The sequence below is a fragment of the Phallusia mammillata genome, chromosome 7 (assembly GCF_965637545.1).
Source record: "Phallusia mammillata chromosome 7, kaPhaMamm4.hap1.1, whole genome shotgun sequence".
Lineage (NCBI taxonomy): Eukaryota > Metazoa > Chordata > Ascidiacea > Phlebobranchia > Ascidiidae > Phallusia > Phallusia mammillata.
The window spans coordinates 1,598,851-1,621,151 of NC_137258.1; the positions used below are offsets into that span (position 1 = coordinate 1,598,851).

Genomic DNA, 22,301 nt, shown 5'->3' on the forward strand with positions numbered 1-22,301 from the left:
CGTTTAAATCTCGGGCTTGGTCGACAAGACGACTGTTTAAATCTGAAAACGTTGTTTTGGCTTCCTATGCAGCTAAACTAATGATTTTTTATGTTTTTTGCTTCTACAACTGTGGTAAATATTCCAAACTTCAACTGCCTATTGCCATTTAATCGAAACTTGGCTTACCTAACCTGGAGGTATTTAAACGTCTTGTTGGGCCGAACTTAATACCGTTACGCTTTTATTTCAATAGAAAATGAAACAGCAAAAAGCACGAGAAGTTAGTTGCACACGGTATAAGATGAAAAAGCTTGTAAAGCACGACATATAGGCAAAGCTCATCGAATTGCGAATGCATACAAGTGTGGCTACGAATTTAGACCCAATGTACAGCAAAGCTACAGAAAAATGTTTAAACGATTCAGTTTTGCCTCATAATTTCAATACGTTAATTCCATGAAACATCTTTACAAATATTAAGGCGTTTCGCCACCAAATCAGATTCGAAAAAGCATACAACGATAATTTAAATATCCCTTGATACAAATGAAACGAATAAAGAACAAAACAAAAAACATTAGGAACTTAGTATACCGGGTCGTTTAAGTCGGTCGGTGCAATAATATGTCACCAGCATAAATTTCAATCTAGGCAGTCGATTCCTCTGAGCAGCAAAGCCCAAGCAGGCGCAAGCAACGATATGATTAATTTTCATTCTTGTCAAAATGCAGTCATGGAAAGAAAACTGTGCCTCCTGAATATAATTTCTTCGATGCAAAAGTTTAAATTAAACGCACAAGCAAATACAAAAACGAAAAAGCATGGCTTGAAACCGAAATACAGAAGTTTGGTCGCGAATACTTCACGAACAGAGCGTGTACCTTCGCCTCATTGCGATTCAGGCGTTGAAATTTGGCACAATATTTCCACTGCTGCTGGGAACTCACTTGAGGCCGAACTCGCCAGTTTTCCGAAATCCTTTTCCGCGATTTTTTTACAGTAACAACTCGTCGATTCCGGCAACAACCTCATCTGCATCTATTTCCTCTCGGATTGTGCTTAATTTATCAACCGACATATTTGCTTCTTGTGGCTCGTTCTCGTCAACAAGCAGGTGTTGTTGATCGGCTTGACCTTCAGTGCCCTTGAAGGCGTAGCTGCCCTGTTGGTGTGGCTGGTAGGGCTGCTGTTGTTGCATCTGATGCTCAAGTCGTTGTTTGTAGTCCCCGGGCTCTGAATCAACTGGGCTTAGCAGAAGATTTGTTGCGGCGAATTCGTCCTCGTATGCGCCTTCACCTGCACCGTACGATGGATAACTCTGGTCGGTGTAATGGGGCTGCGAAGTTGCAACCGAATAAGCCTGCTGCGGTTGATATTGGGATTGCTGTTGGTAAGATACAGGATAGCCTTGCTGCTGGTAACTATAGTCAGGGTGCTGATGATTGCTGCTACTGCTGCCAGATAGATTGCTGTGTGCATCCTCGATCGGTTGTTGGCCTCCGTCATTTCCCTGCAAGTTCACATAAGCTTTCCCGCGCTGAGGTTGGCCATATGGTGTAGGCGAGGCCGCGTTGATTATAATTGGCGATTGAACCCGTGTTGGCTGTTGTAGCTGGTTATTGGGGTAATGACCACCGCGATATGCCGAGTTAAGCGACGGTTGGCGACTGACATTGGACGAAGCAACTTGAGACTGAGCTGGGCTGCCTCCGTCGGAAGGGATGTTGTCGTCACGGAATGTACTAAACTTGGATCGAGGCTGTTGTGCCCCTCCCTCGAACTTGCTCATAGGGTCGAAATAGAAGGGGGTACTTGACGGGGCGTTCTGGTACCTATGACAAAAACGGTGATTGTAAATTCACAGACAATACAGTGTGTTGTTTTTGATTTGAATGTAGACAGAAACCTGGAACACGTTTGTGCACCAAGCAGTTTTAAAAGGTGGGAAAAAAATTTTAGTAAACTTTTTTAATACGAAAAGCAGCCATAACAACAAGCGTTACCTGCTGACAGGGCTAACAAACAATCATGCAAAGCATACAACGTGGAGATATTTGTAAAAACATCGACATATTTAAGGTAATATTTTATGACCAAAAAAATACTTTCGTCCCTTATTTCTTGCATTGGGCCTTGATTTAATTTGGCTCCCAAAAAGTCTTAATTTTGTTTGATCCCCGCGCAGCTTAGCGGAACGTACACACGTACAACTGATGCCATGCAATAAGCCGTACAGGAACACTGACTCTTTCATCTCACCGATCTGGCGACCAAGTCCCATATTTTGCCAGGGTCAGTAGGCAAGCTAATCTTGGCGTGAAAGCATAAAACGGAACTTAAAGTCGTTTAATAGAATTTTTGCAGCAAGATACAATTTTCCCTTGTACAGTGCGTCCTAACATTTTGTGTCGGTAAAACATATTTAGCTGAGGACGCCGAAATGTTGGTACAAAAATACAATTGCCTGAAGAGCTCACTAAGGTTGATATTATGCCTGGCAGGAACGGGCATATATATTTAGCTGATGTGGCGTTTTAGGTGCAATTTTAGTGTGTTGAAGTAAGCCTTAACGTCCTATAATTGCAACAACTGGATAAAGTCCCGTACCTGGCATTGTGAAAATCTTGGGGATCCACGTTTCCCCGCTGATACACAGAAGGACTCATCGCTCGCTTTGGCATCCTTAACGAACTGTCGTCGTAACCTGGAAAACATGTATTTTTCACTGATAGGCTCTTATTCAAAACGTAGGTTTTTGTTCTAATGTCACTTTTCATAGTGGCTGAATTTTGTTTCAAAATCCAACACTTCTTCTTTGAAACTAAAAATTTGTTTAATTCTTCATTTTCACCTTCGGTCCCCTTGAATGACGTCATTCTGGATGGTGGTCGCTGTAGCGAATCCGGCATCCAGCAGTTGTCACCGTGCCCGTAGAGTCGACATTCTTGAGTACATTTCGGTGTAAAAACCATCTGTCCTTGTTGTCCGTAAAGTGGAACCGGGTAGCCGTGCTCGTCTGTTATCGGTCCTGCAAAATATCACAAAAGATCGGTTAGTTCGAAACATCCTGTACTGAAGTTGTAGACGGACTCGAAATTAGGCCCGAGCCGGATTTTTTGAACGGTAAGTTAGAAATAGGCCCAAAAGTTGGTAAAATATGATACAAACTGTGGTGGAGTGTAAAGTCAGACCTACATCAACCTGTTTTATTTAGACTTTAATCCAAAACCCGACTTACAACCCTGCCCTGTACATTACATCTCAGATTAAAGATTTGATTTTTGTACACACAAAATGAAAAAAAAAAAGAAGTCTCTGCCAAAATTTTTCAAGCTCTATTGTTATCAAATCAGAAAAACATCATTACAAAGAACTATTGGTTCGTATATTCCTTGTTTGACCATTTAACTAGTGGCGTGCGTCGCAAACTGTTAAGCATATGTGGTTTCGAAACTGTTTCCCCATAAGTTTTCCACATTATCCCCCATAGTTCCCAACCAGTTTGCGTGTATTCGTTTCTGGAGATTCAAGTGGTTGTTTGCATTGGGTGTTGATAAAATCTCACAGAGCTGAATAAGATGTAGGAAGGCAATATTGAAACTCGTGCAAACAGCGTTTCCCCTCCTATCTAACATAGGAGATTAAATCTACACCCCAAAGTTTGTGAGACATCTCCCAGTTTGTAAGTTGCACTGCCAGTTTCCCAAAGTACTTTCCTGTTTACATTGGACATCGCCGAATCACCAATCGATTGGTTAGAAAGGTGATTCGTCGTGTCTCTGTTGGACTTGTTGAAAACGAGAATTGTGACAAAGCGTGGTGATATTAAATACAATTGTTGGGTCATATTTAAGACTTGCATGCATGCAAACCATCTATGTTTTTACGGTGATTGATTGGGATATATTTAACTAGCAAACAACAAGCTTTACTTGTACTCCTACCGAATAAACAATTCGAATAGCCTACATTGGACTTAAACATAGCTTTAGAAAGTCGACATTAATGAATGAAGCATATTGTGTAATTTTCTTGAATGTTACTCAAGAAGACAAACGGAACTTAACGCTGGACGAAAAACACAGCAGTTGTAAACCAGTAAATTAAGTCGTAAATTTTTACAACTTACAGCGCACGTTGAATGTAATATGATTCAGTCTTTGATGAACGACGAGTTGCTCATATTTATTTAAGAAGCGGTTGAACCAACGCAACGATATGGATTTAAATTCCAACTGTTCAAATATGCTATGACTTTACAGTGTGTAATTCACCTTCAAGCCTACAGTACCTGGAAAGTGCGGACGTGTACTGCGCCCGAGGGCTTCGACGAAAACTCACACGTATTCGTTTCCCATCAGCCATTAACACTATCGGTTCTGCGCGAAACGTTGTTAATCCCTACTTCTCAATGCCCACGGCAAGTTTTCACTTAAACTTGTAGGAAGCAGAGGATTAAACGTTGCTGTAATCCGGCGCTCGCGCGAGCCATTATCACACAACAAACAAAATAAATCCGGAGTTTGCAATGAAATCGAGTGAGCTATAAATCATGTGTTTTTTGTGTCATTACGAAGTCAGGAAAAGACAACAGCACGCTCAGTGGAACCTGTCCCGTTTTACAAACCGCACCAACAACAATCCAACACTCCCTAACCTTAAGGACAAGTTGTGACGAAAAACTGACACTGGCGACATGGAAATTAAGAAGTTGAAAAGAAGATATTGTTGCTTTCCTGTAAACTAGGCGTTTCTGACATAAAATTTACTTGGGTTTCAACCTAAAATTGGTTCGAAATGACTCAGTAAAGCCTAAGCTAGCAGACACGATGTGTATCATATTTCCGCCGCCCTTGGCCGACTCGCTGAAGCGTTACCAGTTTCGCCGAAGTGAAAGTTAACCGGACATCGCGTAGATTTGAATACAACCTCGCTTTTCTAGCATCCAGCTTTAAAAATCGGTACAAAGTATTTCGACAATGTTTTAATTGATGTCACCACTTTGCGCGCACAGTAATTTGCCTCGCAAACTGACTGAACTGAAGTATCGATATTTTGATCAAAGCTGCGTGCCGAGAACATCGTCAAGCGATAAAACATAATAGCTCCAGACAGGATCGTTTATGTGGACTTTTAAATTGTCGAAGTATGGCATCAAACTCACAAACGCAAGAATAGTTTAAACATACAAAGACATCACATAGGGGGAAGTCTAGGACATGTTTCTCATGTAGTTAAAGCCAACGCGCACTGGTTCAACAAGCGTCAGTACACATCAGATGATAACATCCCTATTACTATCGTCGTTTACAAGTAGGAATCGGTTTAAACAGTTTTTCAGAAGCAAGTGGCCGTTTTTTGACACATGGTCATGCAAACGATTTGGAACCCAATTTGCGTTCAGCTAAAGTAAAAACTTCTCTACTTTTAAAGGTGATAGCAGTGATGTAGCCACGACCTTACAGTATAGGTATGTAAAAATCACATATTACCTTGCTTTTAAATGTCTAAATATTTTTAAATGCTTTACAACTTTTAAGCACGCGATAGGAGAACGGAACTTGAGCCTGCGTAACAGGTTGGAGCTATCCAAGCGTAACGATCAAGCCGCAGTCGAGCAAATCGGCCAACAGACAGGAACCCAAAAATCCGCAGATTTTCGCCCAACAATTATCAGCCGCGATAATTACTAAGGCGCGATCGTAATTAGACATTTAAAGATGTGTTTTTTTCTCTCTTTTAATCGAACACACAATGATTAACTATTTATATTGTTCCACATGTCTTTATACCCGCTGCACCTTTTCGTGTTAGGTGACAGATTTTTTCATATATTTGACCTCTTAAACCATGTTGGTGAAGTCAACCAAGAAAAACTTTTGAAATCAAGTTTAAGCGGTTTATTGTGGAATTAAGTAAACAAAAGAACAAAGCTCGGTCACATATGACTGAAAAACCACTTTAAATTTCAATGCGGTAAAGCCTACTGTGTTTTGTATCCGTCTGTAGCAAAGTTAAGCGGAAACACAACCAACAATGTTCCCCTAAAACCATTAGCCCACTTCAGCCATCAAAAGCGCGTGTTCATCTTTTCGTTGCGCTTAAACTCACTCCAAAGCAAGATAGTGCCCACACCCGAAAAAAACAACAAAACAAAACAAAAAATGAAACTTTTCCAAATGGGAGAGGTCCGAGATTCAGACCATCGGCGCTAAACTGAGGAAAAAGTTTGGAGGCGTGACGAATAGCGTGACTGCCAAGAAATCCGCTTCCCTGCCGAGTTTAACTTTGCCACAACGTTTTATCGTGATAACAGGGTTGAAACTCTGTTTTCTGCTTAGTTCTTCAGCCACCAGCTTAAAGTAAATCGAGGCGGCTGGCTAACCGTGGAATATTCTCCCCCTAAACGCCGTTTTCTTTAAATCCATTTCAGTGCACATTTAAGCGTGACGCATTATAGGCACATTAGGTTTTGAGGGGAAAGTTGTCTTGTCTTGTGTTCAAACAATCTCCCATTGAGCGGTAGTAAGCGAAACACTTGTGCCAAACTGAGCATGAACGTTTAAGTGTCTGAAAAATCCACTAATTAGGGCCTTGGCGTTGCGCTAAGCAAATGTCAGGGGCAAGAAATCACTGACAAAGATTTCAATCACAGTTAAATTTTATCTGTTTTTGTCCAACTGCTCCACATCGATTTTGCGTCCAGTCTGCCCGGGTGCTCGTTTTTAATAATGAGCGCTTAAAATCAATTCGGGCAAGTCAATAGCTAGGGACATGTCAATCAAAGCAAGTTGCTAATTTCAAGGAATCTAACTCAAGAAAGCCGCTTCGCCCTTAATATGTTGGTTCAATTCAATTGGCTGGCATGAAATTTGCATGAGCCGTTTATTTGACAGGCGGTTCCACAAGAGACAAGGCCAAATAAGTTTCTCCTCACATCGTTGTGTTTAGTCTACAATGACTCAGAGTTCCTACTTCCCAACCCTATACGTCATCACCTCGTCATAGGTGTTTATTACGCAATTTTCCGATGTGACGTAACATGTAAATAAAGGTGGCATGAAAACTGGAGATAAGGTATGAAATATTAAAATTTAATATACGTACGTTACAACAAAATGTGTGTTTGCAATGTATGTCATTACCCTGATGAAGGTGTTTCGTATGGGACATCGAAACGTTGGCACAGTAGAATAAAAAACTGCCGGAAGAGCTGAAAATTTTGTTGATACGTTATGCCTGGCAGCAACAATGTATTCATACGTACGTTACGTTCGTAATTAAAAAAAAAACAAATTGTGGAACTCCCCAATTCCTCCTGATATAAAAATTCAAAAAACGTGGTCAGAGGAAGTAATTTTAGTGGTTCTTCGAAAGCTCTCCCCTGAGAATAAGCTGGGGAGTTAGGCGCGCGGGTAAAGGTTAAGATTCACCGGTTCAGTGTAACGCAGTACTCCTACATTTCCACTTGTTTCGATACCGTCAGCCGGGCACCTTTCATATGCCTATGTTTATGTAAGCTGTTGCTGCCAGGCATAATATCAAGTTTATCGAGCTCTTCTGGCAATTGTACTTTAATACCGACGTTTCGACGTTCTATACAGGTCGCCTTTATTAGAGTAAATAACACTGAATGCTCATAGTACGACGTTTTCCTTGTTTATCGTGCTCTGTACTGCGCGCATTCAGTGTTATTTACCCCGATGAAGACGACCTGTATAGGACATCGAAACGTCGGAATAAAAATATTTGCCAGAAGAGCTATATAAGCTTGATAGGCATATGTTTCTTACCACATTTTGCCCGCAGTTTTTAAGCCGCTTGAATTACATCGTGTGATGAAACGCGCGTTTTGTTAACAGCCAACTCGCAACAACAGTTGGTGAACCTGATTGAATTTGTTTTCATGTCACGTGTGGCGAAAAATTGGTTGAATATACGTCGGAAATTACCGTCACGCTTGAGTAAACCTCAACTGTTGGGCGTGAAGGAAATCTCTGAACCGTGACGGGGTTACAATATGTATTGATTGATTATAATGAATGTATAATTATACATTATAAAGTCGGTTGAAATCGACAAAAGCTATAATCATGTTATTCATTACTTTTACCCGGTTTAAAATACGAGTAAAACGTCATAACATAACCTCGACTTGCGAAAACACAAGTTTGATTAAAGATATTTTCCGTTATCTGGGTAGCCAGGGTTATATCCTTTCAAAAATGTTTGTGTGAAACAATTGAAAATTTTTACGCAACAGTCAAAAAATACATTATCTACCAAACAGTAACAGTACAGACCAGTTTTGAAACCGATACCCCTGCCCCACTTTAAAACAGAAACAATCGATGGATGTAAAATGATAATCTCTCAAATGCCTTCCGATTTTCACATTATCCATCTTGTTCTGTTACATTAACACAGAGTGATAGCACTTATGGAACATTTCTATCCGATTTAGGTGCTTTTTCGCGCATCAGTGAGTCCATTGTGACGTGGCGGATGTGGGATTGTGTTAAATCTGTCGGTGAAACCTGCTGACTTCGTAGATTTTCGAGTGAATAAAATCGCTAAGAACGCCCGATATTTAGTCGTTCACCACCACCACAAAACTTTTTAGCGGGTTCTGAGCGAGCTTACTTCACTCAACCGTATCGGCATTGGTTTAAACAGCGTCGCATATACGTTGTTAATGTGCCAATATATTTTATGGAATAGGCCCAGTTTAACGACTTATATAGACAACGATATAAAAAAAATCGTGTGGTAAACTGGATTCACTTCGCCAAATAGAGAGAAACTGGTGTTTGTCAACTTATCAGCGCTGTGAGTCAAAAATCAAACAGATTTTTTTCTTATCGGCGAAAAGGCGCCTTATATTTTTGGTCCAGTGATGATCTGCGGTCAGTGTTTTTGTGTGTGCTGCCAAAAAACGCCAATGACGCCCTCCAGGCTTCGCTGTCGGTTACCAGACTGAATAATAAGCTCTTTATGACGCATGGCGCGAAATACCGACAGGGATTTGAACACAAATGCCTAAAACTTTAACAAATCTAAAAACACATCACCCTGTGCCTAAAACTCTATCCTGAGTAAGATTTAACAGCATCTGTGACGTGAACAAAAGAGCTCACCTGCATAATCAGGCGACATTTCGTCGTGTTGTGACAGGCAGACGTGGGTAGGCTGATAGTTCTGTGTGTTGTACTGAGGATGACCACGTTGCTGGAACGACTGGTGACGGAATCCACCGGCTGTGGCGTTGTAAGCATCATTCGGAACGCTGTCTCCGGTCCCACTGTCCCTTGCGCTGTTCTGCGAGTCCACACTACCGTCAAACTGCTCACCTCGCATCATAAGCTCATTCTTTTCCTGTTGACAAAAGGTTACCAGTGTTAAAGTGATGGAGTTTCAGAAAAGTTTGCAATTCAATGTGAAAAAAACATATTTTTTCGCCAAAGTAAAAAAATGGCATGATAAATTTGTAAACAGTGCGACATTCATATTCTTTCTGCCCCTATTTCATACAACAATTTTCTAAAACCTACAAAAGTGGCCAGCGAACCAACAACTAACGCTGTCAAACAACCAGCCGTTGTACAGGGAACCGGCAAATTGTTACACAAGGGGTCAAGAAAAACCCGCAAAAGGTCACACAGACCAATATCAAATAGCAAGGATGGTTTAAATGGGCCATCTGGGGAACTGGCGACCCCAACTAGTTTACCCCATGCGGTGGACCGGACAACTACAGGAGGCCTTGTTGGAATTGTAGACCGTAACATGAGGTGGATGTATGCGTCATTGCTCCATGTGTCTGTGTTTGAACCAAGCCTTGGCGTTGAGTTCTGGCGTAATTGAATCCCGGGCCGTAACAATACACAGCTCCACACACATATATGGTTTGGAGTTACTGGCAATTTTCGTGCTGATTTGATATTCATGGTGGTCCGCGTTAGGTCGTACGCGACACATAAAAAGTTTGCGACAAACATGGGTTTATTAAATATTTGACTAGTACTAACTTTAAACAAAGTTGTTTCTGTTACATGTATTGTACTTTACAAACGCATTTTTACGGCCTTTTCCGAAATTACATGTTTGTCATTTGCAAGCAAAAACACAGACTTACAACACGCGGAAAATGCCAGCAATGTGTGGTTGTAGTTTTTATGTTTGTCTGCCAACAATACAAAAAGACACAAACAAACGGACAGTCAGCCCCCACGCTACTACTATTACAATTCCATCAAAACAATCAAATAAAAGCGCAGTTCCATTGACTAACTCCGCTCACATTACTAATCATGACGTCGCGCATGGCTGCACATCAAATCAAGCGGAAAGCTACGTGTTTCGCCAAACAGGAAAATGGGGCACAAAACTAAAGCAATCTATCGCCACAGGGGCGATATTTTTAGGCAAAATGGCTCCTATTTTGAAAATATAAAAACATGACTGAATTTAATGGTAAAAAACGGCCCAAATAGACGTAAAAAGCGGCATGCTTTATATTTTAAACGTTTCGGCAAATGCTCATGTCATCATCAGTGACATGGTTATTTTTTTTGCGAGAAATACGACTGGATTGCGGTAGAATTCATAGTGACAAAGTTTAGAAAGCGTCCATGTCTCAAACCCACCAACCTAGGACAATTTTAATCACTGCTGACTTGATTTGTGTGCACAGTCTGTACGCCTAATCCTTACATTTATTTTACAGAGGTGTTCAAATATTGGTCCCACTTAGATTTAAAACTTCGGTCAGACTCAACAGCAAGAGTCGTCAAAGTTAGGGGGGTCGAGTCATTGGACATAATGGAGCTGCAATAAAAGTTGTGGTCGCTACATTATTTATGCCGCGTCGGATGCGATCCAGAACTCCAATATAAAAGCTTCGGATGTCACGTGAATGACATCGCAAAGAAATAAAATAAGGCACGGAAAATTTGTGGAAACGCTCGCGAAATGTTAAACCTGGAATGTTTTGCTCGCCAACCCTAAGACATTTGTTCACTTAAAGCAGGGGTGGGCAACCTTTGTTACTGTAGGGCCAATTATGAATGTCAAAATTGGATCGCGGGCCGCACATGTGCATAACACAAAAGTGATTTTGCTTTGTTTCTTACCAAATATGCTCAACTACAAGTATAATTCGTATTTGATTCTAGTCACATTTTGCCAGATCGCAGCAAACTAGCACCAGGCGCATTAATCAGCTCAAAAACATGTATTAATTGGACTCGTTTGCCAGTACTTTCGAAATCCAAGCGTCTCTGCGGGCCGCACAACCTTTGATGAAGGGCCGCAGGTTGCCCACCCCTGACTTAAAGAGTAGTTTACCACTTCGTTCCCAATTTAAATGCACTAATTGCAGAACATAGACACCCTTATTGTAAACAAAAGTTAAAAAGAAATTGTCCCACATACTGCACTGTAAAGGTTAAGAAAAGAAAACGTTGCATTTTTGCTTTTTTTAATCGTATTTAGAGCGTGAAACGCTACCGAGAAGTTTACAGAATTTGCGCAAACAAAACACGAAAATCAACCCGCATCACTGACCCCTGAAACGCCGCACAGTTAAGTTCTGCCGAAAAAACTAAAGCAAAACAGCGCACAGTGCTTCAACACTTTCAGTGCACCGGATCGCCCTAAAAACGCGAACTCCTTAGTAGTTTAGACAAGCCTGTCGTTGATAGATCGCTCAGTTCAAACGGCTTTTCCCAGGGGTACCAGGCGCAAGTTGAAACGGCGGTTACCGATTGTACCACGAAAATCTCGCTTAACTGTAGGCTTGCACAGTTTAAACTCGCTAACGAAGATAGATTGTCCTAAAAACCCTATGGTATTGGCGTTTTCATAGATATTAACGGGTTGATACAATGCGATGATGATATTTAACTGCTGCGGATGGCTCTTATTGTGTAAGCGCTCCCTTTGATCCAGATAAGAAACGCCCAGCAGCGCAAGGCAATACATGTCCATCGATTTTTTAGGTTATTGGCAATCGTAATAAGTTTGAATATCCTCATACATCAAAATATATGTCGGAGGTTGTGTTGATAAGCACGCTACTACTTGATCGAAAGGGCGGTGAATTGAAATAAGTTAAAGAAATAGCATGAAACTGTTGTGCAGAAATTATCCTGTCAGTGGTGGTGTCATATTTCAAAAGTTTACCAAAAAAAAGTATACAAATACAAGGCAGGGACATAGTGATTGGGTTACAAAATTGAATTTAAAGGAGACAGAACACATTCATTAGGCTACTCAAATATTTCAACAAACTATTGCCATCATTTGTAAAACAACGAAAAAATATGTAAACTGTGGGCTTTAAACGCGCGTAAGGACTTCGTAAACGACTGCGCGATTATGTCATACTACAGCACATCACCCCAAACAAACAACTGACAAAGTTTTCCATTTAAGTATAGAGAACCCTAGTGCCAAATATTTAACGCTCAGGTATTGGTTGTCCGTCAAAAATTACGTTTAGCAAAAAGTACGGGCTTGCCGTGCGCCGGTGGACTTGAAACCAGATGTTATCTTTGCTAAGACCGATAATTTTTGCCGAATAACAAGTTGCCCGTTGTGTTGCATCGAACGCCCGGGGCTATTACAGATGCGAGCGCGTGAACGAACAAATGGATTTGCTCGAAGTGGGCTTGTAAAACTTGGCCTGTACGATTTTCCGCATTCCAGTGTTCGTTGCCTCTTTTTCAGGCTTACATTTGCGAACTGGCTTTTACACAGAGAGTCGTATGCCATGGAAGCGACCAATCTTAAAGCAAACATGTTTGAACAAGGCGTAATGGCCGACTTATCAAGTCAATCATTCACAATACGCGCACAAAACCTCGCGTTTAGAGCTAACATCCCGTAAGAGCTGTCTACAGCAATACTACACAGCACAACCAAGAAGGGTTAACAGCCAAGCCCATGATAATATGATTAAGCTTGGTGAAAATGCGCCAACGGTAAAGATGCAGACCCTTGGGGTTTTGACGGTGCTTGACTCGTCGCATTGTCGCCCAATCGTCCGTAACCTCTAGCACAAAGCTCCGTGACCTGCGCTCGTACAAGATTGCATTTGATTTGCTCGCGTAGGGAGTGGGTACGTCTGTTGGAGGCGCTCAAATGTACGGATGTGGCAAGCGTGCCTTATCCGCACCCCCAAAATTAAAAAAGCACTGAAGCGTGGTGGGGTCTTGTGACGCATTTTGGCAACAACAAGGAGAATAGACGGGCTTGAATTTAAACACACGCAGGAAGTTGCACTTGACGTGATGTTTGTGCTAGGCTCGTGGAGATGTGTGTTCAGCGACAATTCTTTGGTTTGCCCCAAGCACAGTAAATGAGATGCTAAAGAACAACGCAACAAAATCACCACTGATAACATGAAAACACCTCGTTTAGTCTGACAGCATTGGGGTCAAACCATGAGACGACTAGGGGCCAAGTTACATTACAAATTTAGATACGGATTACATGCGTTAGTTTTACTGGGTAAACAATAATTTCTCGGCCAAATCGAAGGAAAAAACTGATTGAAAAATGTGCTATTTGTGAATTAAAACGAACATATACTCTGTTTCAAAATTAAACCATTTTTTATTTATTTTGCTTTTCGTTTAACAGCTAAGACACAAAACAAACACTGATAAACAGCGCAAATATGGTTTGTGGATTATTGCTCTTCTCGAGAGCGGAGCAGAAGTGTGTCAGAGGGTTAAACCACTGAGAGAGCAAATATATAAACCAAGCCCAGCAGCATGGGTCGCCCAATTCCACTTTATTGCACCCTTGCGTTACGAAACTAGTTTCAACAACCACCAACTGGGTCAACAGGTTACCGTGCCGTACTGGGGTGCCAGAAAACCAATTCGCAAATGGAATACTCAAATTCAAAGTACCATGCAAAAACCTCTGGCGAGAGGCGTTTAAAACCGACACTTTACGTCCCAATTATAGGTCGTTTGCCTGACAGGGGAGAATTACTGTAGGAAGTGGCTTTGCGCGCTATGATGAGTGCCTTTTAATAGTCGTGGATCTGAAAACGCAAATTAATTGCGAGTACCATAACTCCGCTTCGTAATAGACTTTCGCGTTGAAAGCAACAAACTGCTACGAACCGCATTGAATAATTCAACAGCACCTTATCATCATGCATGTTTGTATCACTTCATATGCGAGCCTCCGGAACGATATTACGACAAACAACAAGGTCTGAGGCGTTATTGCAGCGACTGGGGGCAGGACGACCCTATTTTGCGATGTTTCACAACCTAATTTATCGTTGTGGCTTTATTTCGACGTCCTGTCGTCAGGTCTCATTAATATATCAATTATTTATTTGCAGCGTCGCGTGTAGACGTTAAGAGCACCAGTTTATTTACTAAGCGTCCGAACAAACTTGATAATCAATGCGTAAAACAGAAGCAAGTGTGTCGTATAGGGAATATAGTCTGTTACGAGATGAAATTCCAAGTCTTTCACGATAACAAGAAGGACAAACATATGACATAGAAATATTGGAGTTTTACAACAAATATGTTTATTTGGAAAAGGTGCCAGCGACTTACAATCCACAAACTCTATTTAACGAATAAATTGGACCGGGCGTGTTAAATATATTGGTTAAAAACGAATCTTGCTTATTTAGATTCCTAAATATGCACTTAAAACAACAATTGACAAAGCAAGCAAGCCCCCAAAGCCCTTGCATTCTAACAAGCTCATTGTGCGTTCAAATAAACAAGGCTCTTTAAAATTGACGCGTATTCCCAAGTGGGAAGGTTTCATCAACGTTATGCAAGCATGAATGTCAGCCCTCTGAGATTTGCTTGCATGCTATCCGAATCATAGAGGAATTTCAGTGGTAATGGACGTCTAATACCCGTATTACTCGCATGAGCAGACACGATGATAACCACCTTATTTTGAGGAATTGGTCGCAGCCCTAACAGTGTTTCGTATTTGGTGCACGGGCCATATGGTTGTATTGATAATTTTGTTGACTGTTTCAATGGGGTTTCATTGTGGTTTATTTAACGGGTCACTGATCATGGAGCTTTTCGATTGACGTTGTTTAAATTGCGCAAGCAAAAATGACACCATGTTTACTATGGCTTGTTTAGTACTTCAAATTTTCCAGATGTCATAGCTTTTATATTAAGATGCTTTGGAACAAATACTTTATATAGCACCCAAAGAAATGTGTTTTTTGTCCACGTTAATAGCATTGGAAGAGTCTGTCACCACCCTGAAACCGTTTTAAACCCAATACAGTTTCTGAACAATGTAAAACTTGTTAAGTATTAAGTGGCGAAACATGCGCTTGACATCTCAGCTGCTACTTGTGTACGACTTTTTGTAAACAAGCCATGTGGCTCTTTTGGAACAGTATCCAAGTATTTTGTTACTTTGTGGCGATTGTCGAGTCCCTTCGCAAACACTACATAGACTTGTTACCCTCTAAAGTGGCGACGAGTTTTAAAATATACACTACAACGTATGCCTGTACTCTAATGGTAAACAAAGAGCTTAGTGTCGGAATTTTAACTTCGCCCGTTAAGGGATGAATCACTGATCAGACTAACTAGAAACTGCCGCCCAAAACCAACCAGGCGAAAAGGAATGTTGTACTAATTTCCCGTGTAAACGGTTTCCCCTTTGCGCTTGGAGTTAAGTTTTTACAAACGAGTTTGGTAGGTCGCATATCTGTCTAAATATTTTTTTATCTAACTGATTTGATTGTGTTTTTTTGAAATTTCGTAGTAAAGACAAAACAGTGGGAATGTAATAAAATAAAAACGGAGCGTAAAATAAACAAGAAATGTCAATAAAACCCGAATGTGTAACAAAAACACAGCTGCATGCCACAGGCAAATGAAAACGGCGGAATCGTAAAAACCCTTACAAAATTTAAAACGTCTTATACGATGCAAATCCAATTTCTCCCCCAAAGCCAGCTAATACCGGGCATGGAAAGAGCAGCGGTTGTAAACAAACGATCCGATTGTCAATATATCACGCAACGATTGGTCGGCGCGGACAATATTGAACATTGCTGCTAAGATAGCGCATCCGTGACACAACAAAGCATGGCGCTGTGATGTAATAAACGGGATTAGGGTCAAACCCGTAACCGGCCCTTAAACGACTAGATGTAATTCCTCGGTACGTTGGTGACTTCTTTGCAACAGAACTTAATACTTTAAACCAATAAATCCCAAGTCCAACTTATTTGTCAAGAACGCACCAAGGACCAGACTTAACACCGAATAAGATAAGGATTTAAATTGAGATATTATAGAATGTGAACTTTTCCTGGCACAAGCAACTATTTATATCCAACGTCCCCAGAGCCAACATGTTGCAATGCCATCTCTTCGCGCTACAATCAAGCCACGCATCTACTTATTGGCATTGTTGTGCCAAAAGCCTTCTGATGTATTTGTCTTGCGTCGTTATGCAAATTTTCACACCAAACAACAGCAATTACGTCACACAACTGTCGCCAGACACGGCACCTCATCATAGAAATACGAATGCGAATAATGCCGCGGAATATGTGGGGTAGAAGCCACGTACGGGGGGTGTATGTTCGAATCTGTGTATGTCACCATGGAGCGGTGGCGGGGAAATGCAAAAGCGGGGTGCAGGGGTACAGGCTGGGGCTTCTGGGGAAAGTCCCAGTCGCTACTGACCTGAGAAATTTGCATTTGCGATGCGGTCCATTCGGAAAAGTTGGACGAACGGCTGTCTGCAGTGCCGTTGGGCAAATGTAGACGGGCGGTCCTGTCTCCAAAAGGCGATCCTACAAAACAAAAGATATTAATTGATGATCAAGACAACATGACTGCAGGAAATATCACACTTTGAAATCTCCTGCAGGCATGAATTTAAAGATTCTGAATCGTCGCAGTCCTTTGCTTCACTTGCAAGGAGAATTAACAAGGAAATATTTATAAGCCTACATAAATGGTTATTGTACGTCGACATAAGTGCTGGTTATAGTGTTGTTTACCGCTTAGTTAGCTTATGTTACAAAGTATCATTAAAACTCAAAAAGTGAAGTAGAGCAGATAAAAAATATGTTTAACCTCAAGGGATAAAGTCGTAATATAATTTTCCAAAAACTTAAAAGTCAACCAAAACATACCTTTTCCTCTTCCTTTCTTGACGATTGGTGATCCCTGGGCATAAGAGTGTTCGCTGTACACATCAGCCGCTTGCTGGCAATTATAAGTCCTTGATTTCTTGTCCTTAGCGCAACGGCACTTGTACTTGATCAACAAAGCAATCTACAAATTTCCTCAACATTAAAATCTGCAAATCACATTCACAGACAAACGCAAGCACCAAGCTTACCGTGATAATCAAAATAATCGCAAACACCGCAACGAATGTTACAATGAGTATGAAAAGCAGATTGCTGGATGAAGCTGCTCCTATTTCATCATCGTCTGGAGCGAATATCACAGGGAAGAAGCTGTTATTCTGGCAATCTTTCATCGCATCGGAAATGTTCACTGTGCCAGGGGTGGAGTCTGTTATGTAGATGTTAACCTGCGAAAGGAATAAAGGGTTTAACTTTGTGGTGCAATAGAACTTTTGACTTTACGAAATCGCAAATTAAACAGGTCAAAGGCTCGGTGGTTGATGCGAGCTGAAAACCATTAAATTAAACTGCCCAAATACTTATTTTTTGCACCAATCAATCTCTCGTACTTACCCAAGCAGGTGTTGTCATGGGAACGGGTTTGCCGAGATCGCTGACCGAGATCTTGATCACGTGACATCCACGTTTCATTGCGCGCAGAGCATCTTCGTTTTTCAGATTCAGAGTGATGTTTCCCGACGACATATCCACCGAAAAGTAATCGTTTACGTTGCCGTCGACTAACGAGTACCTCACGTGACCATTTTCACTCGCGTCTCGGTCCACTGCGCGTATTTGCGTCACAAGCACGGGGACTTGCAGAGGAGGATGACTCTGCATCGGGGATTCCGACGTCCCGATGCGGATGACTTGCTGCGCGACCGATAACTCACTGCTCTCCAGCAGATAATCCATCGCTTCTTCATCACTTGGTGCGTCTGTTCCGTCGACAGCTTCCGAGAGAGTTTCGTCCATCTCCTGTTGCGGCACGATGTACACAATCGCAATATCCCGTGTTACGTTGGGGAACACTATAGATGGGCTGTTGTCGTTAACATCTTCCAGATATATTTCAACAGTGGCTCTGTCGCTTGTCGGGTCTTTCCCGTTGTCCCAGGCCTCAACAGTGAGGATGTAGGGTCTGGAATCGCGGGCTTCTCTGTCTATTTGACTTTGTTCGCCATCGAAATGAATTTCACCTGCCAAACAAAAGACTTACATTACCTCCAGCTCTTACCGTTAACAAACCAAAATAATACACGACTTCAAACTAAAAAAAAGAACGTCCCAGTTCGTTGCTATATTAAACCTTATGCCGAACTTAATATTTTGTTTTGCTTGATGTCACGCAGGGCACAATGGGGTTTAGCTTACCAGTTTCCTCCTTCAGTGTAAACGGGTTAGGTTCATTTGAGTCGTGTGCAAAGCTGTATGTGATGCGAGCGTTAGTTGTCTTGTCAACATCAGCGTCATCAGCAATCACTTGACCAACGTAAGTCCCGCGTTTACTGTCCTCGCGAATCCGAAAGTCGTATATCTTCTTCCGGAACACGGGTACGTTGTCGTTTTCATCCATGACTTTGATCTGAAAAAAAGCACATAAATATTACAAACCTGCTCCCAACTACACAGAAGCAACTTATAATGCATGTAAACTTACTGTTAGCAATGTGGTTGAGCTCAGCCGTGGGTCTCCGTTATCAGTGGCGGTCACAGTTAGCGCGAACGGTTCGGTAGCATTCTCAGCATCCAATTTAGTTGCATCGTTTGCAAATCGCACAATCCCGGTATCTGCATCGATTGTGAAGGGAGTAACTGTGTTTTCATATGTTGGCCGAATCGAATACGTGATTTGGGCATTTGCTCCCGCATCTGGGTCTTGTGCTAATATTTCTGTGACCCTTTCGCCGTGGTCGACATTCTCACTAACATCCACGATATATTCCGGCTTGCCAAACTTGGGTGCATTATCGTTGATGTCAAGTAACTCCACAAGAACCGTTGTTGTGTTACTGAGTGAAGGAGAGCCTTCGTCTGTTGCTACAATCTCTATTTTGTGGTATCGTTCTGTTTCTCGGTCGAGAAGGTTCTTTGTGCGTATCAGATACCTGCAACAAATTCATAATGTAAGTCACTTTTAACACAGTGAAAATCCTAATTAGCTGACACTAGTCTAGACAATGAAATATTTAGTAACTTTGGTCTTACCTATTTTGGTCCTGATCTAAATCCTTAAGCTCAAAACTGGAGGGTTGTTTTATGTGACAAACAACCCGACCATTTTTACCGGTATCTCGGTCAGTGACGGTCACAAATGCGATGTAAGTTTCGTTAGCAATATCTTCTTTGATGAGGACGCTGTTTGGTGCAACACTGCCTGTATCGTCTATCTTCTTTTCAACAAAATCCATAAAGCTTACATCTATATGAGGAGCTTCATCATTTACATCCAGTACTTTAACGGTGACAGTGGTGTAAGCAGACGCAGGGTTGGGGCCTCTGTCTCTAGCTTCTACAGTCAGGTGATGTATATTCTTGTTTTCAAAGTCCAAACCTGGTTCCTTTATAGTGATGGCCCCGGTTTCAGAGTCAAGGTCAAACAGTGAACGGTCATGATCATTAACCACTGTTGGGAAGGTGTATTCGATATCGGCATTTGAACCAGCATCTAAATCGCTTGCTGTGACCTGGATGACCAACGAGCCAGGTTGCATACTCTCAGGTATTTCTCGCACATAGCTGTCCTGTGGAAATTCAGGTTGGTTGTCATTTGAGTCTGTGACGCTTATTTGTACTGTAGCTGTCCCGGTCAAGGCTGTGGAACCCCCATCAATGGCGTAAAGCAGAAGTTCATACGAGTCGACCTGTTCCCTATCAAGAGACTGAGTTAGGTTCAGCTGAGGTATCTTTGTGCCGTCGATATTTTGGATAATGTCCAGGCGAAAATATGGGACGCTGACACCATTTTTGTCCTTGCGGCTCGGTGGAGATGAAGATATCTTGTAGTTTTGGATGGAGTTTAATTTAAGGTCAGGGTCGATGGCGCTGTCTAATCGAATCGCTGAACCGACGATAGCACTTTCGGAAATATCCTTTTTAATGATTTCAGTTGGAAATTTGGGTGCGTTGTCGTTTAGGTCATTCACAATGAACAGCAGATTTAGAAGTCGAAACGGTGGCACAACTAACACTTCGACGTTGATTTCACACCGGTCCGGGTTGTCGGGGCACAAAACTTCGCGATCCAGTTGCATGGCTGTTTTCAAATCACCACTGACAGCATCTACACTAATTTTGTCACCGCCATTCATGATACGATATGAGCGTTTCTGGCCATTCGGCGGCACGGGTGCAAGGCCTATGTCCTGTGGTACATTTCCCACATAATGGCCTTTGCCGGTCTCTTCATTTGTCCTGTAAATATGGTCCTGTGCTTGACAGTAATCCAACGCACAAAGGCATGCTAACACCAAGTATATCAGCTCCATGGAGTAAATGAAACTGAAAACCTCCTGCAACGAAAAATAGCGACACATGAAAAATGTATATTTATGACTGCTTTACTTTAGTGACTGTACAGTGTACACCGTATTGTATCCGCGCACAAAAGCATGGCCAGAATTGATTTGAAGGCCACTGCTGGGTCGAGAAATATTGGCAATATTGTGATATTGCTTTTTAATGGGCGGAAATCTGTGCCATCTCTCTCTCGACCACAGCGCAAAGCTCGTTAGGGCTAAAAACTTCGAATGGTTATTACGTAAGTTATATACGACCCATCAGTGCTCGCTTTGAGAGTCCCCCAAGGAGCGCTCATATTTCAAGTGGACAGCTATCGTTATTAATATCGGGAGTTTTGCCCTCACGCTGTTCTAGCAGCCGCAAATAAGTGCCGATTTCGTTGAGATTTAAACAACTGCTAAACGCCCTTATTTAAAAGCGTGTTCATTTTCCCACAGTTTTACAAAACCGTAGAAATACATGCGGTTTAATTTCCAAGCACTTTTCCGCTGAATGGTGTAATTGCCTGAATACGCGTCGACACAAAGCATCAACGGCCTTTGCTGATACATTATCGCTGGATAAACTGGCAGCCTGGCTTATTTTGTTACATGGGCGGTCTACAAAAACACTTGCTAACAGGCTCTAGTGAAAGCAGATAGTTTACAGGGAGCTCTGAATATCAACGCACACGTAAACTGATCTCAAGCTGACTGAAAACATTGCTTACAAGCGTTAACAGACACGCTGTTGGAAAAGCTGAAAAGCTGCTTCCTGTTTTACAACTTTATTCTCTATGAACCCTAAACAATTGCTTAATTCTACACACAAGTGCGATTATTAGGAAACAATACATGCTACGTTTACTCAACATGTAGTATAACATCCTGGTGTAAATAAACATTTCGTACGCCTAATTGCCTATTGACAAGAAATCGAAACGTAACGTATTTAATATAACTTTTAAACGCATTTCATTTAAATTGAACTTTGGTTACACTGCCTGATCAGCCATTGAGAAATGCATGGCTACGATTAACTGTGTTGTGGATTTTATACTGACTAACAAAGTTTTACTTTTTTAAAATATCCTGCAACTGCAAACTCAAACTTCCTTATCTTTGTGCGCTAGATAAACACAACTAGCAAAACTAACACTGCCAAGTCGTTGTTTGGCGAGCAGGACGGGATGTTGCTGCCGTTGTTGTCCACTACGGCACGAGCGCAGAATATAATCCGATAGGTCAAGTCCACCAAGTATCTTGATAAGGAAGTCGTAGATAGTTGAACGAAGATAAGTAAGCATAAGTTACCACTCGCCATGCTGTACTGCTCAAGCCTGTTATCAATTTCGATACACTGTTATCAGAGGCTGGCTTATCAGAAAACAAGCACTACTATCTCCTTTCACCTGGCAACGCGAAAAAACTAAACACTGATTCCAGCAACTCAGGCGAACCTAAAATTATATTCCGGCGTCATATATGTTACCTGGTAGACGCAGAAACAGTCGCGTTTAAGTTATTAATCACTCACTGCGATTGCTAACAGCGCCCGCGGGCAGACGTTGCTTTTCTCTCCTGACTGGCAGCGTTTTTAGACAAGCTTTTCATTGTTTGTGGGCCAGTGCAGGTCTCTCTCCCTTCGA

At 41.7% G+C, this 22,301-nt stretch overlaps 1 protein-coding gene across 1 annotated transcript; it reads right to left on the bottom strand.

The window, feature by feature from the left end:
* Positions 1-206: 206 nt before the first annotated feature.
* On the bottom strand, positions 207-21,637 carry LOC145237440 (protocadherin-1-like). The gene is made up of 11 exons (XM_080100295.1): positions 19,361-21,637; positions 18,813-19,260; positions 18,527-18,737; positions 17,726-18,351; positions 17,362-17,559; positions 17,153-17,294; positions 16,698-16,807; positions 9,120-9,357; positions 2,834-3,010; positions 2,590-2,686; positions 207-1,814 (listed from the first exon to the last, which is right to left on the bottom strand). The coding sequence occupies exons 1-11, from the start codon at positions 20,686-20,688 to the stop codon at positions 977-979; spliced, it is 4,413 nt and encodes a 1,470-aa protein (XP_079956421.1). The 5' UTR covers positions 20,689-21,637; the 3' UTR covers positions 207-976.
* Between the last annotated feature and the right edge of the window lie 664 nt (positions 21,638-22,301).

Excerpts from the sequence above, each read along its gene's own strand:
- LOC145237440 (XM_080100295.1), bottom strand. The coding sequence starts at position 20,688 with ATGTGTCGCTATTTTTCGTTGCAGGAGGTTTTCAGTTTCATTTACTCC. Across the intron at positions 9,358-16,697 it reads CGCAAATGCAAATTTCTCAG|GAAAAGAATGAGCTTATGAT; the intron begins GTCAGTAGCGAC and ends TTTTGTCAACAG. Across the intron at positions 1,815-2,589 it reads CAAGATTTTCACAATGCCAG|GTACCAGAACGCCCCGTCAA; the intron begins GTACGGGACTTT and ends TTTTTGTCATAG.